Source organism: Telopea speciosissima, chromosome 7 (genome assembly GCF_018873765.1).
Source record: "Telopea speciosissima isolate NSW1024214 ecotype Mountain lineage chromosome 7, Tspe_v1, whole genome shotgun sequence".
NCBI classification, from domain to species: Eukaryota; Viridiplantae; Streptophyta; class Magnoliopsida; order Proteales; family Proteaceae; genus Telopea; species Telopea speciosissima.
In genome coordinates this window covers 61,727,175-61,750,363 of record NC_057922.1, presented here as the reverse complement: position 1 = coordinate 61,750,363, position 23,189 = coordinate 61,727,175, and the positions used below count along the sequence as shown (strand labels likewise).

The 23,189-nt window shown below is 39.1% G+C and overlaps 1 protein-coding gene across 1 annotated transcript; it reads right to left on the bottom strand.

The window, feature by feature from the left end:
• On the bottom strand, positions 1-22,585 carry LOC122669208. Its single transcript, XM_043865906.1, has 6 exons — positions 21,790-22,585; positions 2,365-2,417; positions 726-813; positions 517-615; positions 169-296; positions 1-83 (listed from the first exon to the last, which is right to left on the bottom strand). Exons 1-6 carry the CDS (start codon positions 22,531-22,533, stop codon positions 47-49), a joined length of 1,149 nt encoding a protein of 382 aa, XP_043721841.1. The 5' UTR covers positions 22,534-22,585; the 3' UTR covers positions 1-46.
• Between the last annotated feature and the right edge of the window lie 604 nt (positions 22,586-23,189).

Here is a 23,189-nt window from a genome sequence, read left to right as displayed (position 1 = left end):
GAGTGTCAGATGTACATACTGCTCAACTGGAAGAATCACATGGCCATTAACTAGTGCATGACCTCAGCTTTCCATTTTTTTGCCTGCAAAGATGTGGTAATACAGTTTAGTGTTAATAAGCACCTATAAGCTAATTCATTTTGTGATACTTACACTTCAGTGACCTACCAAAATGCATCCTTCTTTTCTTGTGCTAGCAACTCCTCAAATGAGATGTCTGCAAATTCTGTGTCTGTGCTTTCTACCAGCTGATCAGAACCAGCCTCCAACTCCATGAGGGAACCAATTTCAAGCATCTGTGAAGAGAGAGAGAGAGAGAGAGAGAGAGAGAGAGAGAAAATAATAAACAATTTTATAGAAATTTCTTGAGCAAATTACAAGTAGTTTTGCATAACCCATGAACAGCAGCACCCTAAGAAACAGGAAAATACAGAGTCCAGATTTCTCTGATGGCAAGATCTTGATTCTTACACCATCTGAACTAACAAACAACATCACTAGGGCTTGCAGTATTACCTTCTTGTATGCTGGAGAGAGCTTTAGCTGTTGTTGGAGCCGATTATAGACAATTGCATCCTCCTCTAACCTCTTTTGTTCTGCCTCTAGCTTGTAAACCTGCGATATATTTTTACACAGAATGAACCAACTTCAGAGGTGACACCAAGAGCAAGTCCAATGGAAACTACTTGTTTCCTTGTACTAGCACAGCCAGATATTCTTCCAACCTGCTGACAAAGACGATCAAACGAAGACCTGTCTGCCTTGAATAGAAGAGCCTTTGTTATTGAAAATTTCCGTTGATTGATCTCAGACCTGTAGAGAAACAAGAACAGAAGTCAAGATTTCTATAGACTTGAAGATTTCAAAACAATTAAAGAGCAAATTACATGCACCCCCCCCCCCCCCCCGATGTTTGAAACAGTAAAAGAACACCCCCCGCAGTTTCAACATTTATGTATTTCCCCCTGATGGCTGATGGTGTTAGTGAGGTGGTAGTTTTGAAAGGTAAAAGACAGTTTTACCCTTTTCAGTGACTAAAATGAAGTACCATTTTACCCTTATTTACTTCTTCTCCTCCAAACTAAAAATCCCTAAATTGATTTTTAAGGTTTTGCCACACACCATCTCCGACGAAGGTGCAGAAGACCAAACCACGGGTGGGAAATTCCGGTAGCTTTTCAGGCACACCACCAGCAATATCTCCACTATTTAAAAATTGATTTTCCTTTTCTTCTTTTCCCCTTTTTGTTCTTACAGTTACAGACTTGCAACCTCTATGATTTGATTTCAGAATTTAAAACTCAATTATAAATAATCGAAACGATGGCAGATCTCTTTCTTACAATTTAAAAAAAAAAAAAAAAAAAATTGAATCTGAAGTCGGAGCAGAGCTGAGTTAAAGAGTGTTAAACTGCAAAGGCGTGAATAAAGTAAACTTCCTTGTTTCAGAATCTTCAGATCACTCCAAATGTGAGTGAAGCATGTTCATCTTCAATTTTTAGTTTTTTTGGTTTAAATCTGTACGATCATCGCCGACGGATGATTAGGACGACGGGTTTTGGGTTGGACGAGAATCTGTTCACTTTGTTTTGAATAATCTTCCTCATTTACAATTTGAAAAATCAAGAAATCGGTAGCAAAAATGTGAAAAGAAGATGGATAGATCTGAAACCTGCAAATTTTTTACTAAGGGATGAGTTTATCTGACTTTGAGAGTGGAAGAAGTGAAGAACATTTTGGAATCCTTGAATCACTCCATCTTCAAAGGTTTTTATTAGTGGGTTTTGACCGAACTTGAGATTGGAAGTGGAGAAGATTTCCACTATTTTTCAGACAAGAAATAGTGGAGATATTGGGCGAGATCTTGCTGGTGGTGTGCCTGACAAGCTACCGGGATTTCCCACCTTCTTCAGTTCTTCTAACTCGATCATGGGAGAGTATAGTTATAGCAGCAGCAGAGTGGAGCTCCCTCACTAGCAGTTCGCTGGAGAAGAAAGAGACAGATTTGAGTTATGGATTATGTCTCATAAGGGTAAAATGGTCAATGTCAAATATTGAAGGGTAATATGGCCATTTTTAAATGTTAACTACACCTAACGGTTTCAACTTAACGGAAAGGGCATATTTGTAAGCCCAATAATCGTCCAGGGGAGGTCCACGTAAATGGTGAAACTATGGGGAGTGTTCTGTTATTGTTTCAAACACCAGGGGGGTGCATGTAATTTGCTCTTAATTAAAAGAAATGGATTAAAAAAAGATATAAATCTTCTAGAATGTTGATGAATCAAAATAACTAAATGAAAGAAAAATATTAACAAAAAAAATATGTACAAAAGCTTCTAACATGAAGATTGAATTACATACTTGTGCTTTAACTCATTCCTGGCTTCAATCAAGCAATTTGCAAAGTGGCAAACCTGCACAATTAGTCACAGGTTATTTTAATATTTTCATGGTGCATTCAAGTCACACTCCAGTTACCTACTTCAAAAAGAAACGTACTAATTATATTTCTAGCATTTTAAGATCTGCATACTTAGTGAATAGAAATTCAAGCTATCCCTAATCACACCAAACAACTTATTTCATTACAATTACCTGTTCAGTAAATTTGTATATACCTGCAACATTGGCTTCCAACTCACATGCTCCTAAGCAATAAGAGGAAGCGAGGAACTAAAACACACAAAAATGGATCTTCCAGATATACGTTTAGGTCCTTGGATGGCGTCAAATGGACTCTAAAGATTTGTAAAAAACAGTCAAACAACTATCAAAAGACAGAGAGACCCTCCATTAAAAAAAATCACCCAGCATTCTCCAAGCTATTTATTGACTTAACTAATCTTTTCATGACTCTATTCAACAAAGTTTCAATAGGATCTTTATGCTCTGCGTATATAGAGAAATACATAATTAAATCAGGTTAGAACCAAATTATAAGTTCCAAGTCAGGTCAATGAGTTCTTGAGTTCTTGAGTTCAAGTGTGCAGCAGGAATGATAGCAACAGCAACCTGCTCGCCTGTAGCACTGTCAAGAATCACCCTTACTATGTATTACCAGTCATTATCCAGACAATCCCTAGCTACGAATTCTCTCAAACTATTACAGGAACATAGATGCATACAAGCATTTATGAAACACTGACAGAGATCCTCCAATTTCCAACAAATGCTTTGTTGACTACCATATCCAATCAGTGGAAGGTTAATTAGAAGCCCCTTAGAAAGAATCACAGATTTCAACCATTTTCACGAGAGAGTGGGGGTCATTATTAGCATCTATAATGAACTTATTATTTAGAGGTCGGGCCTAGGTGCAACGGTAAGGTTGCTCCATTGTGATCAACTGTTCACGGGTTCTTGTCTGGAAACAGCCTCCCTGCGAAAACAGGGGTAAGGGCGTAAGGCTACGCACATTATGACCCTCCCCAGACACATAGCGGGAGCTTCGTGCACTGGGTACGCCCTTTTTTTTGAAGTACTTATTATTCACTTGATCACAGCTTTAACATGAAAACTGATGAATACTTTGCTGCTTGGACTGTCATTCTGATTATTCATACACTAATACAATTTTGATTACGGGTAAAGGTGGAGATTGCAATTTAAAAAAATAAGCAGGCAACCTCCCTCATTAAGTCCATACTCCTGGAGCACAGTCCAAACTACAAGGTAGAGAAACACTTTCAACTACTTCAGTTATATTTCGATATTGCTCTGCACACTGGATCCTAATAATTAATCAATATCAATGTTTTTGCCTGTGTTTTGACCACTTACTGAATTCAGCACCTAAATCTCAAGCTAAAACGAAATCCTTCACCTTTTATTCATCACCCAGATCACGAAATAATGGAAATGATTGGATCGAAGGGGAACCGAGCAGAATATAGCTCTATCACATCCGGTGGATAGGTATGGATTAACAGCTGAATGTGGGGATCACGGCAAAGAAATTCTCAATCCTGCCATCTCTGCCGGCTAACTGCAGTGAAGGTCATCAGTAGTAGTAGCTAATTGAAAGGCTAAAAGCGATCTGTTTGAACCAGAACTGAGACTGAAGGGCGGGGGGAATGATCCAGATCTAGCTTATACTCGACTGATAGGATTTTATCCCTATAGACGAAACCAAGCTTTGAATCAACCAATCCAAAAATGCAAATTTACTCTACAAGAAAAGATATGCAAGTTGTAATGTTAAGTAGGAAAATGCATATACACTTTCTTTACGCATGTCCATGTAACTAAAATAAAATATGGGTTTAGTTGAACTGAAACTTCTTAAAATGTTACTACAAAACCAGTACATGGACACGTACCAAAGGAGGCTTGTGGCTTTTGGAATTTTATTTTTTAACTATTTTTATTGGATTCAAATAGGGGTATTTGCTCATTTATGAATAATATCTTAAGTAAATGAAATACAAATACAAAAACATTTACTTAAAAATGGTATACAAATAGGCATAAATCATGTTTGTCCTAGTTTTAGGCATAAATCAGTGTTTGTACCAAGGTTTGCATAAATAAGGTGTCGAGATACCAAGATTTCCCATCGAGATCTTGGCTGGCCAAGATCTCGAGATCTGGCACTCATATAAAGGAGTTTGGGTCGAGATATTGAGATCTCGCGCGAGTTGGGGTACTTTTTCGTATCACATGAAATCTCATCTCGCTTGAAAAACCGAGATCTCACGAGTTTTAGTTCTATGGCTGAGTGGGTGAGATGCCTAGGCTGAGATAGCCACCCTATTATCCCCCTTCTTCTATCTATCCATCTTCTTCTACCATCTATTTTCTTTTACTTTCTAATCAATCTTTGGGTGCTTGATCTACTGCAAGTCTGAGTACATTCGATTGAACCTACTGTAGAGTGGTTCTTACTTGAGCCGTTCTACATTAGTTTGGGTTAGTCAGCAGGGTGACTAGGCCACCAGGGATTTCCACCCCATTCACACACACCTCTAGATAAGAGATTTTTCCCTCGCCAATAAAATATGCACTTATAAGCTTCACCATTTCTCATAAATGAACCACTTCATGGATCCAAAAGTGTTTGAACCATACTTCTGTCAGGCTGTCAGGACAACTATAGTAAGTGAACTTCTGGGGTGGGGGAAATAAAACTGGATTACCCATAGATTAAATTAGAATGCCTGATTCTGCCTCACTAAAGATAGGAGGCTAATGTGCACTGCATTAAACTTATCACACATCTCTCTCCGATAAAACTACACAAGAGTTCCTCTATAATCTTCAAAGTGAATTCATGAAGAAGGAAGGTGAGCGAAAAGTCACACAAATAAACTTGATCTTTACCACCAAGTCCGCTCCCCTGCTGGGGCAAGTGGGTCCATCTGATAAAGATGAACAATTTGTTAAGACTAACCAAGACTGCAAATGTATTATCTCTATTAGTCGAGACTATGTAATCTCGGTATTAGTGCCTAGCGCTAATACCGAGATGGTTAGGGTAGCTTTGGCATTATGTATTTATTTTCTTTTTCTTATTTTTCCTGTTATGCCCTTGATTAGTTATATATAGTGAAAAGAATGGGAGATCCAACACTAAGTTGTGACTCCCAAAGTTGCACAAACTCTCTCTCTTTCTCTCTCTTATTCTTCACATGGTATCAGAGCTTTAGGCACTGCTACAGCTCTCTTAGTCTATTTTCTACCCTTTTCTCAAGGTTCCTATTGGTATTGAGTTGTTCGTATCAGTTTGAGGTTTTGCGGCTTCTCTTGATTTTTGTTTGAAGGGGTGCAGCACCCTATGTTGTCTTTTGGGACTGTTTAGAGACTAGTTCATGTTCCAAATTAAGAACTAGGTCTCTCTTTATGATGTTGGATGTATATGGAGTGAAGATTGCAGCTGAAGCTTCAAAAGTAAATATCGGGAACATCCTGCTAGGGTTTTGAGATCGATTTTTCTACCAGGGTGAGAAATCGATTTTTGTTTGGGTTTCTGGAATCGATTTTTGGAGTCTGCTAAAGAGATGGATTTTTTGTTTGATTGAGGATTTGGAATCGATTTTTGTCAGGGTTTTCTGGCAAAGTCAATATTCGTCAAGGTTTTTGAGAATGGATTTCTTGCAAAAATCGATATTGTCCAGATTTTTCACTTCTTGTTGCAACTTCACTCTGTTTCTTGGCTTGTGAATAATGTCTGAGCAATCAAAGAATGTGGTGACTGAAGTTCTCTCCTCATCATCGAATCATATTACTAAAATGAAGCTAGATGGGATTACCAACTTTCAACAATGGAAGAAAATTGTTAAGTTGGTTCTGACTGGACGTGATCAATAGGATCCCTTGTTGAAGACTAAACGTGATGATGATTCATTATGGTATACTATTGATGCAAGAATCTTGGGACAGATGCTGAATTCTATGGAGAACCAGATTGTTAACTTATTGACTCACATTGACACTATCAAGGAGCTATGGGAATATCTTAATGTTCTGTATTCAGGACAGAACAACCTTTCTCGCATCTATGGTCTGTCTCAGGAGTTTTATAGGTCTGATCGAAAGGGTCATCCTTTAACCCAGTATTTTGCTGACTTCAAGAGGATGTATGAAGAGCTGAATTCTCTACTTCCTATCACTTTTGATGTGGAACAAATGCAAAATCAGCGAGCAGCTTGCTGTCATGGAATTTTCGGGAGGACTTGGGCAGGGGTTTGATTCAATTCGTTCTCAAATTCTTGGTAGTGATAAGGTAGCCACGCTCTTAGATACTTTTTCTCGAGTTCTACGAGTCTCTCGCGAGAATTCTCGTGATTCCACCCCAGTTGATACTTCAGCCTTGGCTTCTTTTACACCTAATCGTGGGCCCAATAGTGGGACTGGTAATGGTGGTAGTGGTCGTGGCCCAAAGGCTGATTCTAGTAAAGCTCCTATTTCGGGTACTCAGGCTGCTTCAGATAATTCAGGTTCGGTGAAGACTTGTCACCATTGTGGTCGCCCAGGACATATCCAACGTTTTTGTTGGAAACTTAATGGCAAACCACCTCAGCAACAGTTTGTCAATTCCGCTACTACTACTAAGTTTGCTATTTCTTCATCTCCACAGTCTGAGGGTAAGACAGTGAAGATGTCTAATGAGGAGTATACTCGTCTTACCTAGTTTCAGATTTCTCAATCATCCCAACCTACAACTGCTACATTTGTTCAGACAAGTAATGTCACTGCATGTCTTTCGACTACTTCCCGGCCCTAGTTCATTGGTTCAGGTGCCTCGGATCATATAACTAGTTTCTCAAGTATATTTTCCTCCTTTCACAAATCATCGTCTAGTGTTACTTTAGCTGATGGTTCCTTAGCTAAAGTGACTGTTACTGGTACTATTCGTGTTACATCTTCTTTGTCTTTGTTTTCAGTTCTTTATTTACCTGACTTTCCTTTATATTTTGTTCGTTAATAGGTTTACCAAAACATATAATTGTTCCATAACCTTTTTCTCTGACTCTTGTGTATTTCAAGATCTTACGATGAAAAAGATGATTGGTAGAGGTCGTGAATGGGGGGGGGGGGGGGGGCTGTATATACTTGAGGATACTTCATCTGTGGCGTGTTCAAGTGTGGCGTCACCTCATCAAATTCATTGTCGTTTGGGTCATCCTTCATTGGAGAGTTTGAAGCTTTTAGATACTCGTTTTCGGTCTCTTTCTAGTTTAAATTATGAGTTCTGTCAGTTTGGGAAACTTCACCGTGTGAGTTATCCCCCTAGAGTCAGTAAATGGTCTAACCATCCCTTTTCTTTAGTTCATTCTGATGTATGGGGTCCTTGTCCAGTCGTTTCTAAGTTAGGCTTTCATTACTTTGTTACTTTGTTACTTTGTTGATGACTATTCCAGAGTTACCTGGATTTATTTAATGAAAAATCGTTCGGAGTTGTTCCCTATTTTTTGTGCATTTGTAAATGAGATTCATACTCAATTTCAGACTCCTTTACGCATTCTTCGTAGTGATAATGTTAAGGAGTACTTTTCTGCTCCCTTTACTGAGTTTATGGTTCAACATGGAATAATTCATCAATCCTCTTACGTCGATACCCCACAACAAAATGGTCTAGCTGAACGAAAGAACAAACATTTAATGGAGGTCACCCGGTTTCTTTTGTTTGAGATGAAAGTAGCAAAACCTTTTTAGGCAGATACTGTTTCAACTGTGTTACCTTATTAACCGCATACCTTCCTCTGTTTTACATGGTGGTATTCCTTATTCTTTGTTATTTCCTTTTGATCCTTTGTTTGTTTTACCACCACGTGTCTTTGGTAGTATCAGTTTTATTCGTGATCATCATCCTGGTGTTTCAAAATTGGGTCCTAGAGCTCTTAAGCGTCTCTTTGTTGGTTATTCTTGCACCCAAAAGGGTTATCGTTGTTACTCATTTGAATTCAAAAAATATTTTGTCACTGCTGATGTTTCCTTCTTTGAGTCCACCCTTTATGATGAATCATCTTTTGTTGTTTCTGAGTTGGATGATAATCTTCCAGTATATATTGTTCAGTCTCTTGTTAACCCAGTTCCGCATGTTGCTTCACCACCACCGGCACCACCATCGCCACCTCCTATTGTGTACCAACGCCACCTTTGAAAAGTTTGAGCCCCACCCGATTTGTCTGCTTCTACTCCATCTTCTTCGCCTACTGGTCCTGCAATAGGTACTTCTTCTTCCTTGGATACTTCTTTTGATCTTGATGTCCCTATTGCTCTTCGTAAAGGTGTTCGGAGTTGTACCCAACACCTTCTTTCTAACTTTGTGTCCTATTCTGGTTTGTCTTCTACCTTCCATTTGTGTTTGACTATTATTGAAAATCATCCTATTCCTAAGTTTGTTGCAGATGCATTATCTATTCCTGGTTGGAGGGCTGCTATGAATGAGGAACTGTTGGCGTTGGAGGAAAATCAGAAATGAGATCTTGTTCCCTTACCCTTAGGTAAATCAGCTATTGGTTGTTGTTGGGTTTATGTGGTGAAGGTTAACCCCGATGGTTCCTTGGCACGTTTGAAGGCCCGACTCGTGGCAAAGGGCTATGCCCAAGTGTATGGTGTGGACTATTTGGATACTTTTTTTCCTGTGGCTAAGCTTGCTTTTGTTCATATTTTAGCTTCGCTTGCTACTACTCATCATTTGCCTTTATATCAGTTAGATGTTAAGAATGTTTTTCTCAATGGGGATCTTCATGAGGAAGTTTATATGAAACAACTTCTTGGGTTTATTGCTCAGAGGAAGTCTAGTATGGTATGTAAGCTCAAGAAGTCATTGTATGGGACGAAACAGTCTCCTCGGGCATAGTTTGGTCGGTTTACTGAAGTTGTATAGAGTTTGGGTTGACATGGTGTGGTAGTGACCATTCCATATTTTTTCAACGTTCTGATGCAGGGAGAATATTTCTTATTATTTATGTAGATGGTATTGTTATTACAGGAGATGATGCTTCAGGTATTGAGAACTTGAAGATGCATTTGCAGCAAAAATTTCAAACCAAGGATTTGGGAAAATTGTTCTTGGGTGTTGAAGTGGCTCAGTCAAGGAAAGGAATTTCGCTTTCCCAAAGAAAATATGTTATTGATCATCTTTCAGGGACAGGGATGTTGGGCTCTAAACCACTAGATACTCCCATGGATCCCAATTTAAAGCTTACAGCTGATGATGGAAATGTTCTAGGTGATCCTGAGAAGTATCGGAGACATGTTGGGAAATTGAAAATTTTTTTTTTTTGGGTGAATAAAAGAATTCATTACCAAGGAAAGAAAGAAAACAAGGGGCCCCCAAAGGGGGAATACAACAGCCGACGGCTAAAGAAAGCTTCAGCTAGAGGCAGCTGAAGAAGAGAAAGAAACATTTGGGACACCCCAGGAGACAACAATGAGTCTGTTCCTTGGGGTGTCAGTACAAAAAGGAGGAGCTAACAATAATTTGGAACAGATTTCAAAGGAAATGGAATCCCAAATTTGTTGATATGAACGAGAATTGGAGGTCCATTTCCTAATATATCGCTCCATCCAAATGTGGTTTAGCGCAGCACAGAAAGCCATCTTCCCAACAGTGTCGCAAATAGAGGTCCCTCAGAAGGTCATATCCACCCATATCCATTCTCTAGAGAAAGGAAGGATTCTTCTTTGGGCAAGCCAGCACTTAGACAGAATACCTTTCCAGATGGCTTTGGAGGTAGGGCACTCAAAGAATAGGTGATCTGAGCCTTCAATGTTGTTCCAACACAGACAGCAAGCATTGGAAACTTGGATGTGACGCCTGCGAAGGAAAGCTTGAGTAGGAAGACAATTGTGGAAGACTCTCCAAGCAGTAAAGGAATGGCGCGGAATGTGATGCTTGAACCATAGGAGCTTCCTCCAACCAGCCAACGAGCCTTGGATAAAATTGAATTATTTAACTGTGACTCGGCCTGACATTGCCTTTCCTGTTAGTGTTGTGAGTCAGTTTTTGTCTGCTCCTCAGACGTCTCACTGGGAGACTATTCTGTGTATTTTGCATTACCTCAAGAAGGCTCCTGGACGTGGTCTCCTTTACAGTGATCATGGCCATGGGCGGATAGAGGGTTTTTCTGATGCTGATTGGGCTAGATCTCTAGTTGATAGGAGATCGACTACAGGTTATTGCACGTTTGTTGGAGGAAACCTCGTGTCCTGGAAGAGCAAGAAACAGACAGTTGTTTCTCGATCCAATGCAAAGTCAGAATATCGGGCCATGGCACAAGCTACTTGTGAGCTAATGTGGGTGAAACAGTAATTGGCTGAACTTGGATTTTCAGACGATTCTCCTATGCAATTGTGGTGTGATAATCAAGCTGTTGTTCATATTGCTTCGAATCTTGTGTTTCATGAAAGAATGAAACACATCGAAGTAGGCTGTCATTTTGTTCGAGAAAAGCTGCAACAAGGGCTGATTTCTCCTCGTCATGTTCGTATGGGAGTGCAAGAGTGGATTATATTTGTCACAAGTTGGGCATGTTTGGTGTTATGCCCTTGATTAGTTATATATAGTGACTAGAGTGGGAGATCTCTCTCTCATTCTTCACAATCTCAAAGGTTTTTCATTCACATTATCAAGAACTCGCCGTCATGGACATCAAAATGTCAAGGAGTCTGGTAGGGAGAGAGAAGAGCCTTTTCTAGGCAAGGGGATTTTGCAAAAGAAACTCTGTATGAAATATGCAAAAAGTTGGACTCAACTATAAAAAAAACAAAACAAGTTCCCAACTAAATGAGATTGGCAACACATACTGCCATTCCACCAAAAGCGGGTCTCCATATGGAATTTAAAAGATATGGGAATATAGTCCTTTAAAACTAGCTAGTAAATCAGTCCCCGAGAAGGGATAAAGTGGAAGTAAGACAGAAGACATACTCAAAATGGAACATCCTGATTTAGGACAGCTACAAGATTGCCCAAATTTGATGTGTAATTATGGTTCAACAATTATAACAGTCCTCAAGGAGTGAATTCAACATAGACACAAGCCAAACAAAGTAGTTGACTAAAAAGAAAGAGAGAGAGAGAGAGATTATAGCTGCAGGAGAGTAAGAGTCATAGTAGCACTAATAGTGATACAACTAGGGTTAGCATGAACAGATGGAATAAGTTAGGTTTGATAGATTTGAGGTTTTGCAAAGTTGGATGCAGATTTTAATGGCTGGGAATGGTTCTGTGATGAAGGACATGAAAATAGAAAGTACGGGAAAAAAATCCAGTGGCTAAGTTTTGATGGTGTATGAAGGTGGGATGGCAAGGGTTGATGTGAGCAAACTATGGTCATGAAAGCACGATTGGTAACAAAAATAACGGTGAAACTGAAAGATTGTATGATTAAAATAAGTTGTTTTAACAGAAGCTAAACAAACTGAAAATATAAGAAGAAAAGGGAAGAGAATATCAAGGACCCATTAGAGTTTGAAGGAAACCACTTTCAAAGAAAACGTGTGAATCTCCACAAAAATAGCACAAAGCTAGAGAGAGAACACTTCATTCATTGATAAATTCATATATGGGGTACAGGCCTATATATAGACATATATTTGCTTCTTAAGTCATAAATAGTAAATACTAAAAACAAACGGCACAACACACAATATCTATGGCACTTATAGAAACCAGTGCAATCACACATTTTGGTGAATTGGCATCAGCTGCCTCTCCACGGAACAGGCCTGAGTTTAGGTAGCTAGGGCTGCATGAAACTGTGTATGATGCAACCCATGTCCCCAAAACCCTGCTTTCGGATCGCTATGGGCCCACACAAGCAATATTCCAATAATAAAGGAGTGGAAATTCTGTAAATCAATGGAAGTTCAGAACCCAATTAGGAAGGTAAACAGGAGCAGGGTCAGAATAGTAATTAATTAAGCAGAAGAGAGAATGATTTTGGGTTTTAAGGAAAGTATGTGTTAAAAAGAAACATAAGAATGAAAAGATATGGTTTTATTGTAATTTTCAAAAGCAGGCCCTCATGTACAAATATGAAGGTGGTCTTCTTCAACCACACATTAAAACAGAAAAACCAGAGGAACTCTAATCTGTTGCAACTACAAAATTTCATCCAATTGTAAGCCAATAAGTTGAAACTTAGGATGGAGATCCATAACTTGAAGACCCACCGATTCCAACCAACCTACACTCAGCACAGAAAGTGATTAAATGAGATTTACTGAAATTGCATCTAGCAGTAATAGCAGAACCAGGTTTGATTTCAGGTTAAAATCTTCCACCAGGAAGAGTTTCAACATTCAAGAACTTCAGACTATGGTCGCTTAAAAGAATCGAATTAAATTCCTAGATTTGAGGCTGAGAAGAACAAGCACAAGAGAGATTGAGATCTCATACAACCAGGCAGGGTAACATCGAACAGAACAGAGGAACAGAGGAAGAAGAAAGGAGAAACAGATGAAGAAAAGTAGTAGTAAAGAGATACAGAAGAACTTACCCATGAAGGACAACTGAATCAAGCAATTGAAGAAATAAGGAGAGAGAAAGAAGGTATTCAGCCAACACGCTTGCACAGTTACCCACAAACTCAGCAACTATTCATTCAAATTCAAAATCTAATCTCCATCATTGGGTTACATACATATAAATAAGAAGAAATCTAAACTCAAAATAGAAATAGACCCAAACTATGAAACTAACAACTCAAAGTCTCAATCTAATCTCCCTACATGGCTAACCCTAAATAAAACATAATAAAATAAAAGATTACAAGGCTATCCCCTACCAACTCTTATTAGACCAAAATCCCAGTATGGGCTGGGTTTGCCTTGGTCTAAATTTGAAAATCAGATCATGCCGGTTGAGCCACAATAATGCCACTGCATCAGTGTGGGGTACATGCAGTAATCTATATGTGTAACTACTAATAACCCCCAACACAAAGTTGTAGTAATCTGTTTAACCACTAAAAAAAAAGGGCGTACCCAGTGCATGAGGCTCCCGCCACTGTGGGGTCTGGGAAGGGTCACCCCTGCACAATATTAAGCCAGTAGAACCTAAAAACCAGTTAAAACCAAGGTGTCCACAAATCCAATTATAGCTAAAAATGACAATGCTAGTGCTACACAAACAATGTCAACTGGACAAACTTCTAACCTACCAAACCTATAACAAGGCTCTTCTCACAACATGTGCCACTCAACAAACCCCATTTAATGATATAAAAGCCTAGCCCAAATAGCACTGCAAGTGGGCTCCACAAGTAAACAAACCCTAAATCTGGCCTGTTAGAGCATTTTGCGCAGCATCACATCAATATTCAGGGTTGTGATGTGATACGTTAACCAACTGAGCAATGGTACAGAATCTGTAGCTGGGCTAGGATTGTCATCAATGGATGCTACACCATCTATCCTAGTTCAGCAAGGATTGGAGAAATTACTGTAGGTAATAAGCGAGTGACCTTGAAACTTGAAAGTGCCCTCTAGTCCCACTGGCTTCAAATGCACGCATTCACTTGAAGAGCCTATCATTCTTTTTCGTCAGTATTCATATGTGGAATGGGCTCCATTGCCTGATACCTACAGCACCAAGGAATCCAAAAGGCACTTCAAACTAAAAATTTTAATCAATTGCCAAAATTGGCATTGGGATTAGAATTCGGCAACACTAACATCTAGATAGCCACCAACTCAACTCATTAAGTCTTATATGTATACCTACAGAACCATTGATAGGGAAGGGGGGAAAAAAAAAAGAAAAGAAAAGAGAGACAGAGAGATGGACAAAGCCTCTGTGGATGTAGGAAAAGACTTGCTCCACTTCAATATTCTATTAACAGCGACACATTTACTTGGCAGAAGAAAAAGCATTCAAAATAATGTGTATATCCACATATTTAAACAAGAATCACGCAATGTTACCAACTGCTCAATGAGCCAACAAACTAAGCCACAAAGGTGCCACAGAGATGTACCGCTAGGTCTTGGGATCAGCTACACGAATATCATTCTATGTTCCACTCTATCATGAGCCATATCACTTATAGTAAAAACGTAAGACTCATAAGCACCATTACTTGAAACTTCTCAACACCAATTCGGTACTATAAACACTTCAAAAGCACTAATGCCTAGAGAAATTTCTTAGTTAAGAAAGAGCAACCCTTTGACTCAAAACTTAAATTTCTCTAATCAACAAATGCTTATTATGAAACTCAATTCAGTCATGCAACCCTAAAATATTAACACCTCGTAGAGATGTCATGACAACTTAAATAGGAATTAAACTACTACAGTTAGTAATAAATAAATTAATGAATAAGGGAGTAATCCTACAATTTATCACCTCCCCCAAAAAAAGACAAGTGATTAGTGCAGGATTATGGTCAGATGGACAAACTACACAAAGAAGAAATCATCAAAAGTTGAAGTTTCTGGTTTCTATATCTAATCTTTTCTTACTAATTTTTTGTCATAATTAATTAGTTTAATATTTCCTAACTAGAAATTTAGTCTTATTTTGAGAATGATTTTCGGTAGCTACACAATCAGTTTAGGAATCACTGAAAAGTAAATGACACAAGTATCAACACTTTCAATAGAGTCAGGTTTTCAAGTGTCAAACTTGACTCTTTTCATTGTATTTGGAATAATCAGTAAGGCGTTTAAACACAATACCAAACGAATCCAAGATCCTATAACTCTACAATGATTTGAGAAAGGTGTGAGAAAAATGCTGACAAGGTCTCAGTTCGTGATGAAATTGTGCGCGGGGGTGTGTGCGTAGCTGTGTCTGTGTGTACGGTGTTTTGTTCGCTTTCAAAGTTTTATTTAATTAGGAATTCCTTTAGCACTTTAAAATCAAGGTCTCTACCAGATAAGTATTAGAGACTCATTTATCAACACTGGTGGAAATGTTTAATAAAGATTTCAAGCTATAAATAAAGTTCATTGCAAAAAGATGCTATGGTTTCATTCATTTACAAAATCTTGGACGAGGGATTCCATGTAAAGTAATTCATAAGATTGATCCAATATAAAAACAAGAAAGGACCTAGTTTTCTTCTAAATTTATCGTAGTTCTTCTAATTTTATCATTTTATAATTGATTCTTTCCATTTTGATTGATTATTCCCAATCAAGTATACCAAACCTTTGACATTGCTCAGGTTTATCTGATGCATTAAAGCATTAGCAAGCATGAAAGTTTTAACTGAGTAGTTCCCTTCGTCCTACATCAGCCAACTTCAAGGTTCTCTATGCAATCTTCTTTTCCTTTAATGAAGAATTTAATTGGGCACACGGACAAGAAGACGCTGTACAATATATAGAAATATTACAATAGACGGAATCCTGTGGACTCATCCAAAACCATTACTGCCTTTCACATCATCTCACACGTAAAGGCCCTGTTTATAACATCTCTCTACCCACATCTCTAGCTAAAGAATCCACCAGGGAGTTGCAAGACTTGGTCTCCAAATGAATGGGATGTTCTTCTGATTACACAAGAACCTAGCTCTATTAACAAAGTGTGCCAAGCTCCATGGAACAGAATCACTTTCAGACATCCACTTCACTAAAGAGCATCCCAGTGCACGAGGCTCCCGCTACTGCAGGGTCTGGGAGGGGCAAATGTACACAATCTTACCCCCTGCTTCGCAGGAGAGGCTGTTTCCAAGTTTTGAACCTGCAACCTTGCAATAGCGCAACCTAACTGTTGTGCCAAGTTTCTCCCACTTCAGATGTCCACTTGACTACCATTGCTCTCCGTCCACAACAAGGTGAGTCCAAGCAGTGACATGTATATCAAACCTTGAAATAATAGCCCTTTAACTGTTCTGCACTCGAATCCTCCCAACAGCAGGTCCAAAGTAAACAAAGAATTATTGCCTCCGTGATCTCTAGAAATCCCTAAAATCCATTAATCCCAAGTTCCATATTCAATTTTATTGAATTTGAACCAGAAGAAGGGGAAGGCAATTCATGTGTCATAACCTCCACAACAGATCTGAACCTAACCACCAATCTCTCACAATGGAGTCAAAAGAGCTGCCTCTAAAACTATCATGACTTGTTGCCATCACAGCCCTAACCATAACAGTTTCACAGACCATACTCGGAGGTCTCCTTACATCTTGAATGATTATACTATTCCCTCTTTTCATATAGCCCCTAAGATACCATGGGGGTGAATCACTAGAAAAGCCTCCCCCTAATAACAAAAGATGTTTCCTACTGAATCTCAATGCCAATTATCTTACAAGTCTCACCATATCAATGCCTAAGTTACTTTCCTCCTTTGATCTGCAAAATATGTCTTAATTGATCCATTGATCTCTTCTGGTATCTGTAGTTTCCAATTGGGAAAAAAAAAGTGAAAATCTTCAAAACTAACATCTAATATAAAAGGAGGCTATAGAGGTAGTATTGAACCAAAGTGATTCCGACCCTTCCCTCCATACCGACCGAAGAAAAATAATTCCTCCTCAAAGATGCATCATATCATCTAACTAATCAGTTATGTTATGTTATGTATTTATGTGGGTCGACTTATGGGTTTGGATGCATGTGTCGGTTCTATATGTTAGAGGTGCTATTGTCATTGTTGTCATAGTCTTTACGTTTAAGTCGGTTCTGGGTGCGGATCCAGTATTTACATTGTAATTGCTCTTTGATTAATATAAATAGACTCCCCCACCCCCACTGTTTGAGTAGTCTGCCCATTACTCAAACCGTGGTCAGCGTTCTCTCCTCTTCTCTTCGACTTATCTCTTCTCCTCTCCTCTCCTCTCTTCTTTCTTATGAACATTTACCGATTCAGATTCTGTTATGAGTGTGGTTAGGGTATTTCCCTACCTTTTGCCACCTACGTTGTTTCTGTCTATTAGAACCCTAGTTTCTTGAACATGCAGAACTAGGGTTCCATCATTATTGTTACTGAAGTTATTGGAGGAGGAAGCTCTTTATCTGAAGTGCCCTGATCTCATGCTAGGGTTTGCTTTTTTTGACCTACGAACATAGGTTTTTCTGTATATGCGCATAGGGTTTCGATTGATGATTCTGGTTATTCCTCTCCTCTAGTAAGTCACAAACATCATTGTGAATACTTTATTTGGACTGATCATGTTCGTTTAATGTGGAAAATCAAATTTTCTTTGTTCCTGCCAAATCCCTAATTTGTTCAGCAATTTGTCGGGCATTTTTCCTCTAGTATACTGTCTGTGATCAAAATTTCAGACCAAACAGACAATAATAACCATCTGGAATTTAAGGGTTTTAACCCTCTCAACGTTTTTTGTTTTTGGGATCTTTGTGATACAGATATGAAGACTTATGTTCAAAATAAGAAGCAGCAGTCAAAGCTATCCAAATAGTGTTAGTAGTTAGCATTTTTACTTGCTTTTTATTTTGATGTAATAGTCATGTGACTACTTAAGTGGTCATATGACCCCTTTTTAATTTGAATTAGTTTAATAAGCCATTTGACTTTTAAGTTGTCATGTGACAACTTATTTGTCACCTCATAGAATCAGCTACGCTAATTAGTAGTCATGTGACTACTTAAATTCGTCACATGACCTTTTTTAATTGTTGGCAATGTAATAGAAGTCGGCTAGGGGCTCTTTGGCTCCTGAGCTGAATAGGAGAAAGCCTTATGGCCCTTATAAATAAAGTAATTTGTGGGCGGGCCTTGGTGCAATGGTAAGGTTGCTCCATTGTGACCAAGTGGTCACGGGTTCGAATCTGGAAACAGCCTCTCTGCGAAAGCAGGGGTAAGGCTGTGTACATTATGATTCTCCCCAGACCCCGCAGTGGCGGGAGCCTTGTGCACTGGGTACGCCCTTTTTTTTTTTTCTTTTTCTTCCACCTCACAATTTTGAAAATTTCTTTCCAAGGCAGCTGCTGCAACTTGTCTTCTTCAAGAAGAATTTGTCTTGTGTTTGATCAAGGCTGACGGAATCGGTGTTTGATCCGATTGACCCCTTGCGGTGGGAACCTCCGGTGGTTCGAATTGGTTACTTGTTTTCGCCTTTGCTGTTACATTCAAGTTCTTGTTCAAGTTCAGGTTTCAAGAGTTATTCTACAACAACAAAGTTCTGTTCAAGTTTGTTCTTCAATCTACAAGTTAGTGTGAACCTGAATCAAACCCTAACCACTCCCTTCTTCTCCTCTCGACCACCCATAACCTAACCTTCAGAACATTACCAAACCTTGACCGAGTGTCCTTCCAGCCCTTTGGAAAACTCGATCCAACCCTAATCCTAATCTGTCCACTCTAACCCTAGAATCCCCACTCATCTCTCTTTTCAAAACCTAACCCTAACTCAACCAATCTTGCTGCCGATTCTGTTCAGCAGCCTTACATTGGTTATTTATTAACGAGACCTTCATTTGAAGACTCCCCTACTGTAAAACCTAACACGATGCAGAGAAGAATGGAAATAGGAAACACAATCACACAATGCGCACAAAGATTTACGTGGTTCGGCAAGGTTGCCTCCGTCCACGTTGAGATGAGATCTGTTTCACTATCAATGGAGAATAGGGTTACAGTCGCTCGTTCCTCACACCTCTCTCAGATTTTTCAATACAGAGAAAGAACTCTCGCTACAGATTTATAGTGAAAACCCTATACAGGAAATTTACCGAAATACCCATATAGTCCTTAAAAAATTTTCCTCGGGGGCTGCCGCCCACAGAGGCTCCACACAGCAGTCCATCATCAGGAGTCAAGACACCAAAACCTCAACACCCTACATCAACTTACCCTAACCCTAACATCAAACCCTAGATCCACCAAACCCTAACCCTAAATTTGACCTTTTCCCTTAATTTAACCCTAACCGAACTACCCTTTGAAGAACAGATCCTGGTTTTGGCTTCTTATTGGATTCTATTCAATCTAGGACTACATTACTTTGGCTGTTGTCTTCGAGCCTCGTGCCTCTGCTTACTGTTCCTATTGCTGGTTCTTGTTATTGGTGGTGCCTTTGGTGACTATTTGCATCTGGTTTATTCTTTGTGGAAGAATACTACTATCTACAACATTATGGTTTATTCTAAGCCTCCTACAGATAACATCAATGTTCAGATTACATCTATAAACTGAATGGGGCTTCTATTTATTTTCTCTGGGCACAGGCAGTTAAAGAGTTTATATTACCACCAAACGGAAGATGGACTATCTGACTACATCTCCACATGTTACAACTTTTGCGGAGTATAAAGAGTGAACGACAGAGAATGCTAAATTAGCCTTCGACCAGCCTTGGATTTATTACTGAGTTTGAATTGTTAAGTTATTTAATTTTTTCCTTTTTCGGATTTTGTTATTCTGTTGAGGAGTTCCTTGCTGAACTGGAACTCTGTCAGATCTTTAAATCTGATCTTCCAACTGGTCTGAACTTTTGGTAGATTATTCTCCAATCCTTGATTAGTATCTGTTCACAATTTTAATCACAACAGAGTTCTAGATTCTGTTTTATTGGATTTCCTTTGAAGCTGATATAATTAGGTTTTTAAAATCCAGGCCTTCTTATTTTAGTCTGCGGTCCTGCTGCTTGTTGGTTTTCTGAAACCTAGTGTTTAGGCGGATTTAAACCCCATTAGTAGCATTGACAAAACATTAGTATGTCTATTCCCTTACTTGATCCATAACAACTCAGCCTTATCCCAACTAAATGGGATCGGCTACATGGATCCTTTCAAAACAAAGTAGGGAAAACTAAGGCCCTCACGAAGGGAAATGAAAGTAAGAGGAATGAAGAAAATAGATAAGAGAAGTGAGAAATGGAAAACGAAAGGAAAGTGAAAGTGAAAGTAAGAGGAAAGAGGATAGCCCAGAAATCAGGAAAATCTCAGCAACATGGGGTGGACAACGTGGATCCGTGCCCTCCAATAGGCTCTATCAGAGGTCATACTTGGCACTAGGCCCAGACTATGCATGTCATTCTTCACAACCTCTCCTATGGTCATTTTAAGTCTGCCCTAGCTTTTTTAGCTCCTTCAATCGGGATCAGATTACTTCTCCTTACTGGTGCGTCCTCAGGCCTCCGTTGAACATGGTCATACCAACTCATACAATATTCTCAAAGCTTGTCGCTGATCGGGGCAACTCCCACATCAGCTCTAATACGTTTGTTCCTCACTTTATCCTTCCTAATTTTGCCGCACATCCATCTTAACATCTCATCTCTGCAACACAAAGCTTCGCTATATGACACTTCTTAATTGCCCAACATTCCGTCCCATACATCATAGCTGATCAGACAACATTCCTGTAGAACTTTCCTTTAAGCTTTAAAGGGTATGTCGGTCATACAATACTCCGGTTACACCTCTCCACTTCATCCATCCCACTTTGATTCTCTGTGACACATCATCATCTATGTTACCTTCTTTGTTTATGGTAGACCCCAGATATCTAAAATAGCCACTTGGTGGTATCTCTCCCTCCCCTTACTTGATCCATATGTCACTTAATTTGTGCCACTGTCAGATTAGTTCTCTCTATAATCCTTCAAAAGATTCATTTTTCATCCTATGGTTTACCCAGTGCTTCTTTCTCCCCCACATTTCCAAATTCTTCAAATTTATATATCGGATAAATTTTCATAAAAAGTATTTACATCATAAGGCATAATGTTATTTGGAAATATCAAGCAAGGCTTAAGGAGTTTATTCTCCTTTATGACTTTTGGCATGAAACTCCCCCCCCCCCCCCTTTTCTAAATTTGGTGGAGTTATATCCTCTATTGGAATCCAGTAGCGCTAGAAGCATACTGAAACATTATTGCCATTATATATATAGTATGTATGCTGAAATGGGGAGCCTCTGGGTGCTGAAAGATGTTCAGCAAGCTTGATACCTAGGCAGACTCAACTAAAGTCCCTTACTTTGGATATGGAGGGGGGCCTTACAACACTGTTAGGGATATCATAACATCACCAGACTCATAATTTTGAGAAAATTATACAAAATTTCAGAACATGCAGCACATTAATCTCAGTAGAACATGATCAATTTGAGATAGATTATCAAGCAAAACATTTGACGGATTGTGGAACTAAGAAAAAGAATAACAATAATAGCCTGTCAATTACGCTGTCCCTAAAAATATTTGAAGTCAATTGCCAGTCGTAACAAAAGCAAACATAAAACGAATTATGGCTTTTGTCCGATAATAAAGAGCGACTATCAAACTGGATAGCGAGCACAATTCCTTGGATCGAACAAAGAAAATGAAGAACTTCAGAAGTGCAGTAACAACGGTTTAGAAATAAAGAAGAAAAGACACAGTAAGCAGCAATGAATGAAGCGAGTAGAACCTGAGTCAGTGTTAAGGCTTGAGAATCGTGGGCCTTAACAAGCCGATCATACTGTTGTTTGATCTTCTTCTGCGTTACACTGGACAACGAAGTGAAGGGATATAAACCATCCAAATCATTCTTGTCCTGTGTATGAGATGTTTGGCTATGAAGAAACCCATCTTCGGCACAATCCTTGACCGGGGAATTCTGGCGCTTTTTCTTTGCCCTCTTCTTCTTCTTCTTCCCCCCCAGGTCCCCAGTTTTCACCGAATCCTCGACGACAGAGCTGTCTAGCTTGAATACATCAGAGAGCTGGCTAACACCGAGTTTCCCGCTATCATCGAGGGACGAATGAGAAGGGAGAGAAGTAATGAAAGACGCCAATTTGGAGGGATCAGACGAGAGGATCTCTAGAATTAGCGGATGAGTCTGATGGACCTCACCGGTAGTGCTCGATGGAGAGTGACTGAAGATGAAGTGAGGGTTTTGAATCGATTTCTCATCTGTTGCTGTTGCTGTTGCTGTTGTTGTTGCTTCTTCTACTACTTCTCCTTCTTCTTCTTCTCCTACTTCTTCTTTTGTTCTCTTCAATCTTCTGAATATGAAGAGGAAAAGAACCAAAAGAGAGACAAAGGAGAGGGTAATAAACAAAGAGCAGAACATTGGGGCTTGGAGGAGTAGCAGATGATGTTCCATTAAATATGAATAAGTGAAGCGAACAGATGAGAAGGTGGTGGAAACCATAGCCATGTTACGCGTCATCACAAGAGAACAAGAGAAAGAAAAGAAAAATAAGAAAGCAGACAACACAACAGAAGAAGAAGAAGAAGAAGAGAGAAGAAGAAGAAAGAGAAACAACACTCCCTATATTTAAAACGTCTAAAGAGATACTTTGAACTTTGAAGGGTTCCTTCCTATGTTTCTCTCTCTTCTATGCGAAGCTTCTAAAAATTCTGAAAACCAAAAATACAGTATTTTGGGCTCCTGTATCGAGTCGATATAACCTAAAGAGATGGGCTTTAGTAGAGTTGGATGCTCAATGAACCGTTTATAGTGACCAAAATCGACTGGTTTAGCCTAACCCAAATTGAACCGTAATTATCAGTTTGATTTTGGATTGGGGTTTTATGAAATCGGTTGAACTTAAAATCAAATTGGACTGACTGAATGCATCGATCAAATTGAGAACGGACCGATAGCAACCAAATAATAAACCAAAACCACCCCCTAAAAAGTAGAATTTTCTCATTAATTTTCTTATGTATACATGTAAACTCGAAACCAGACCAGATTGAATCTTATAGTAACTTGATTAAGGATGTTAAATGATGCGATTCAGTTAAATGATTTGATTCACAATGTCATAGATAAGAACCAAAAGGTCATCAGGGAACACATCTGGAAAGTCCTTGACGATA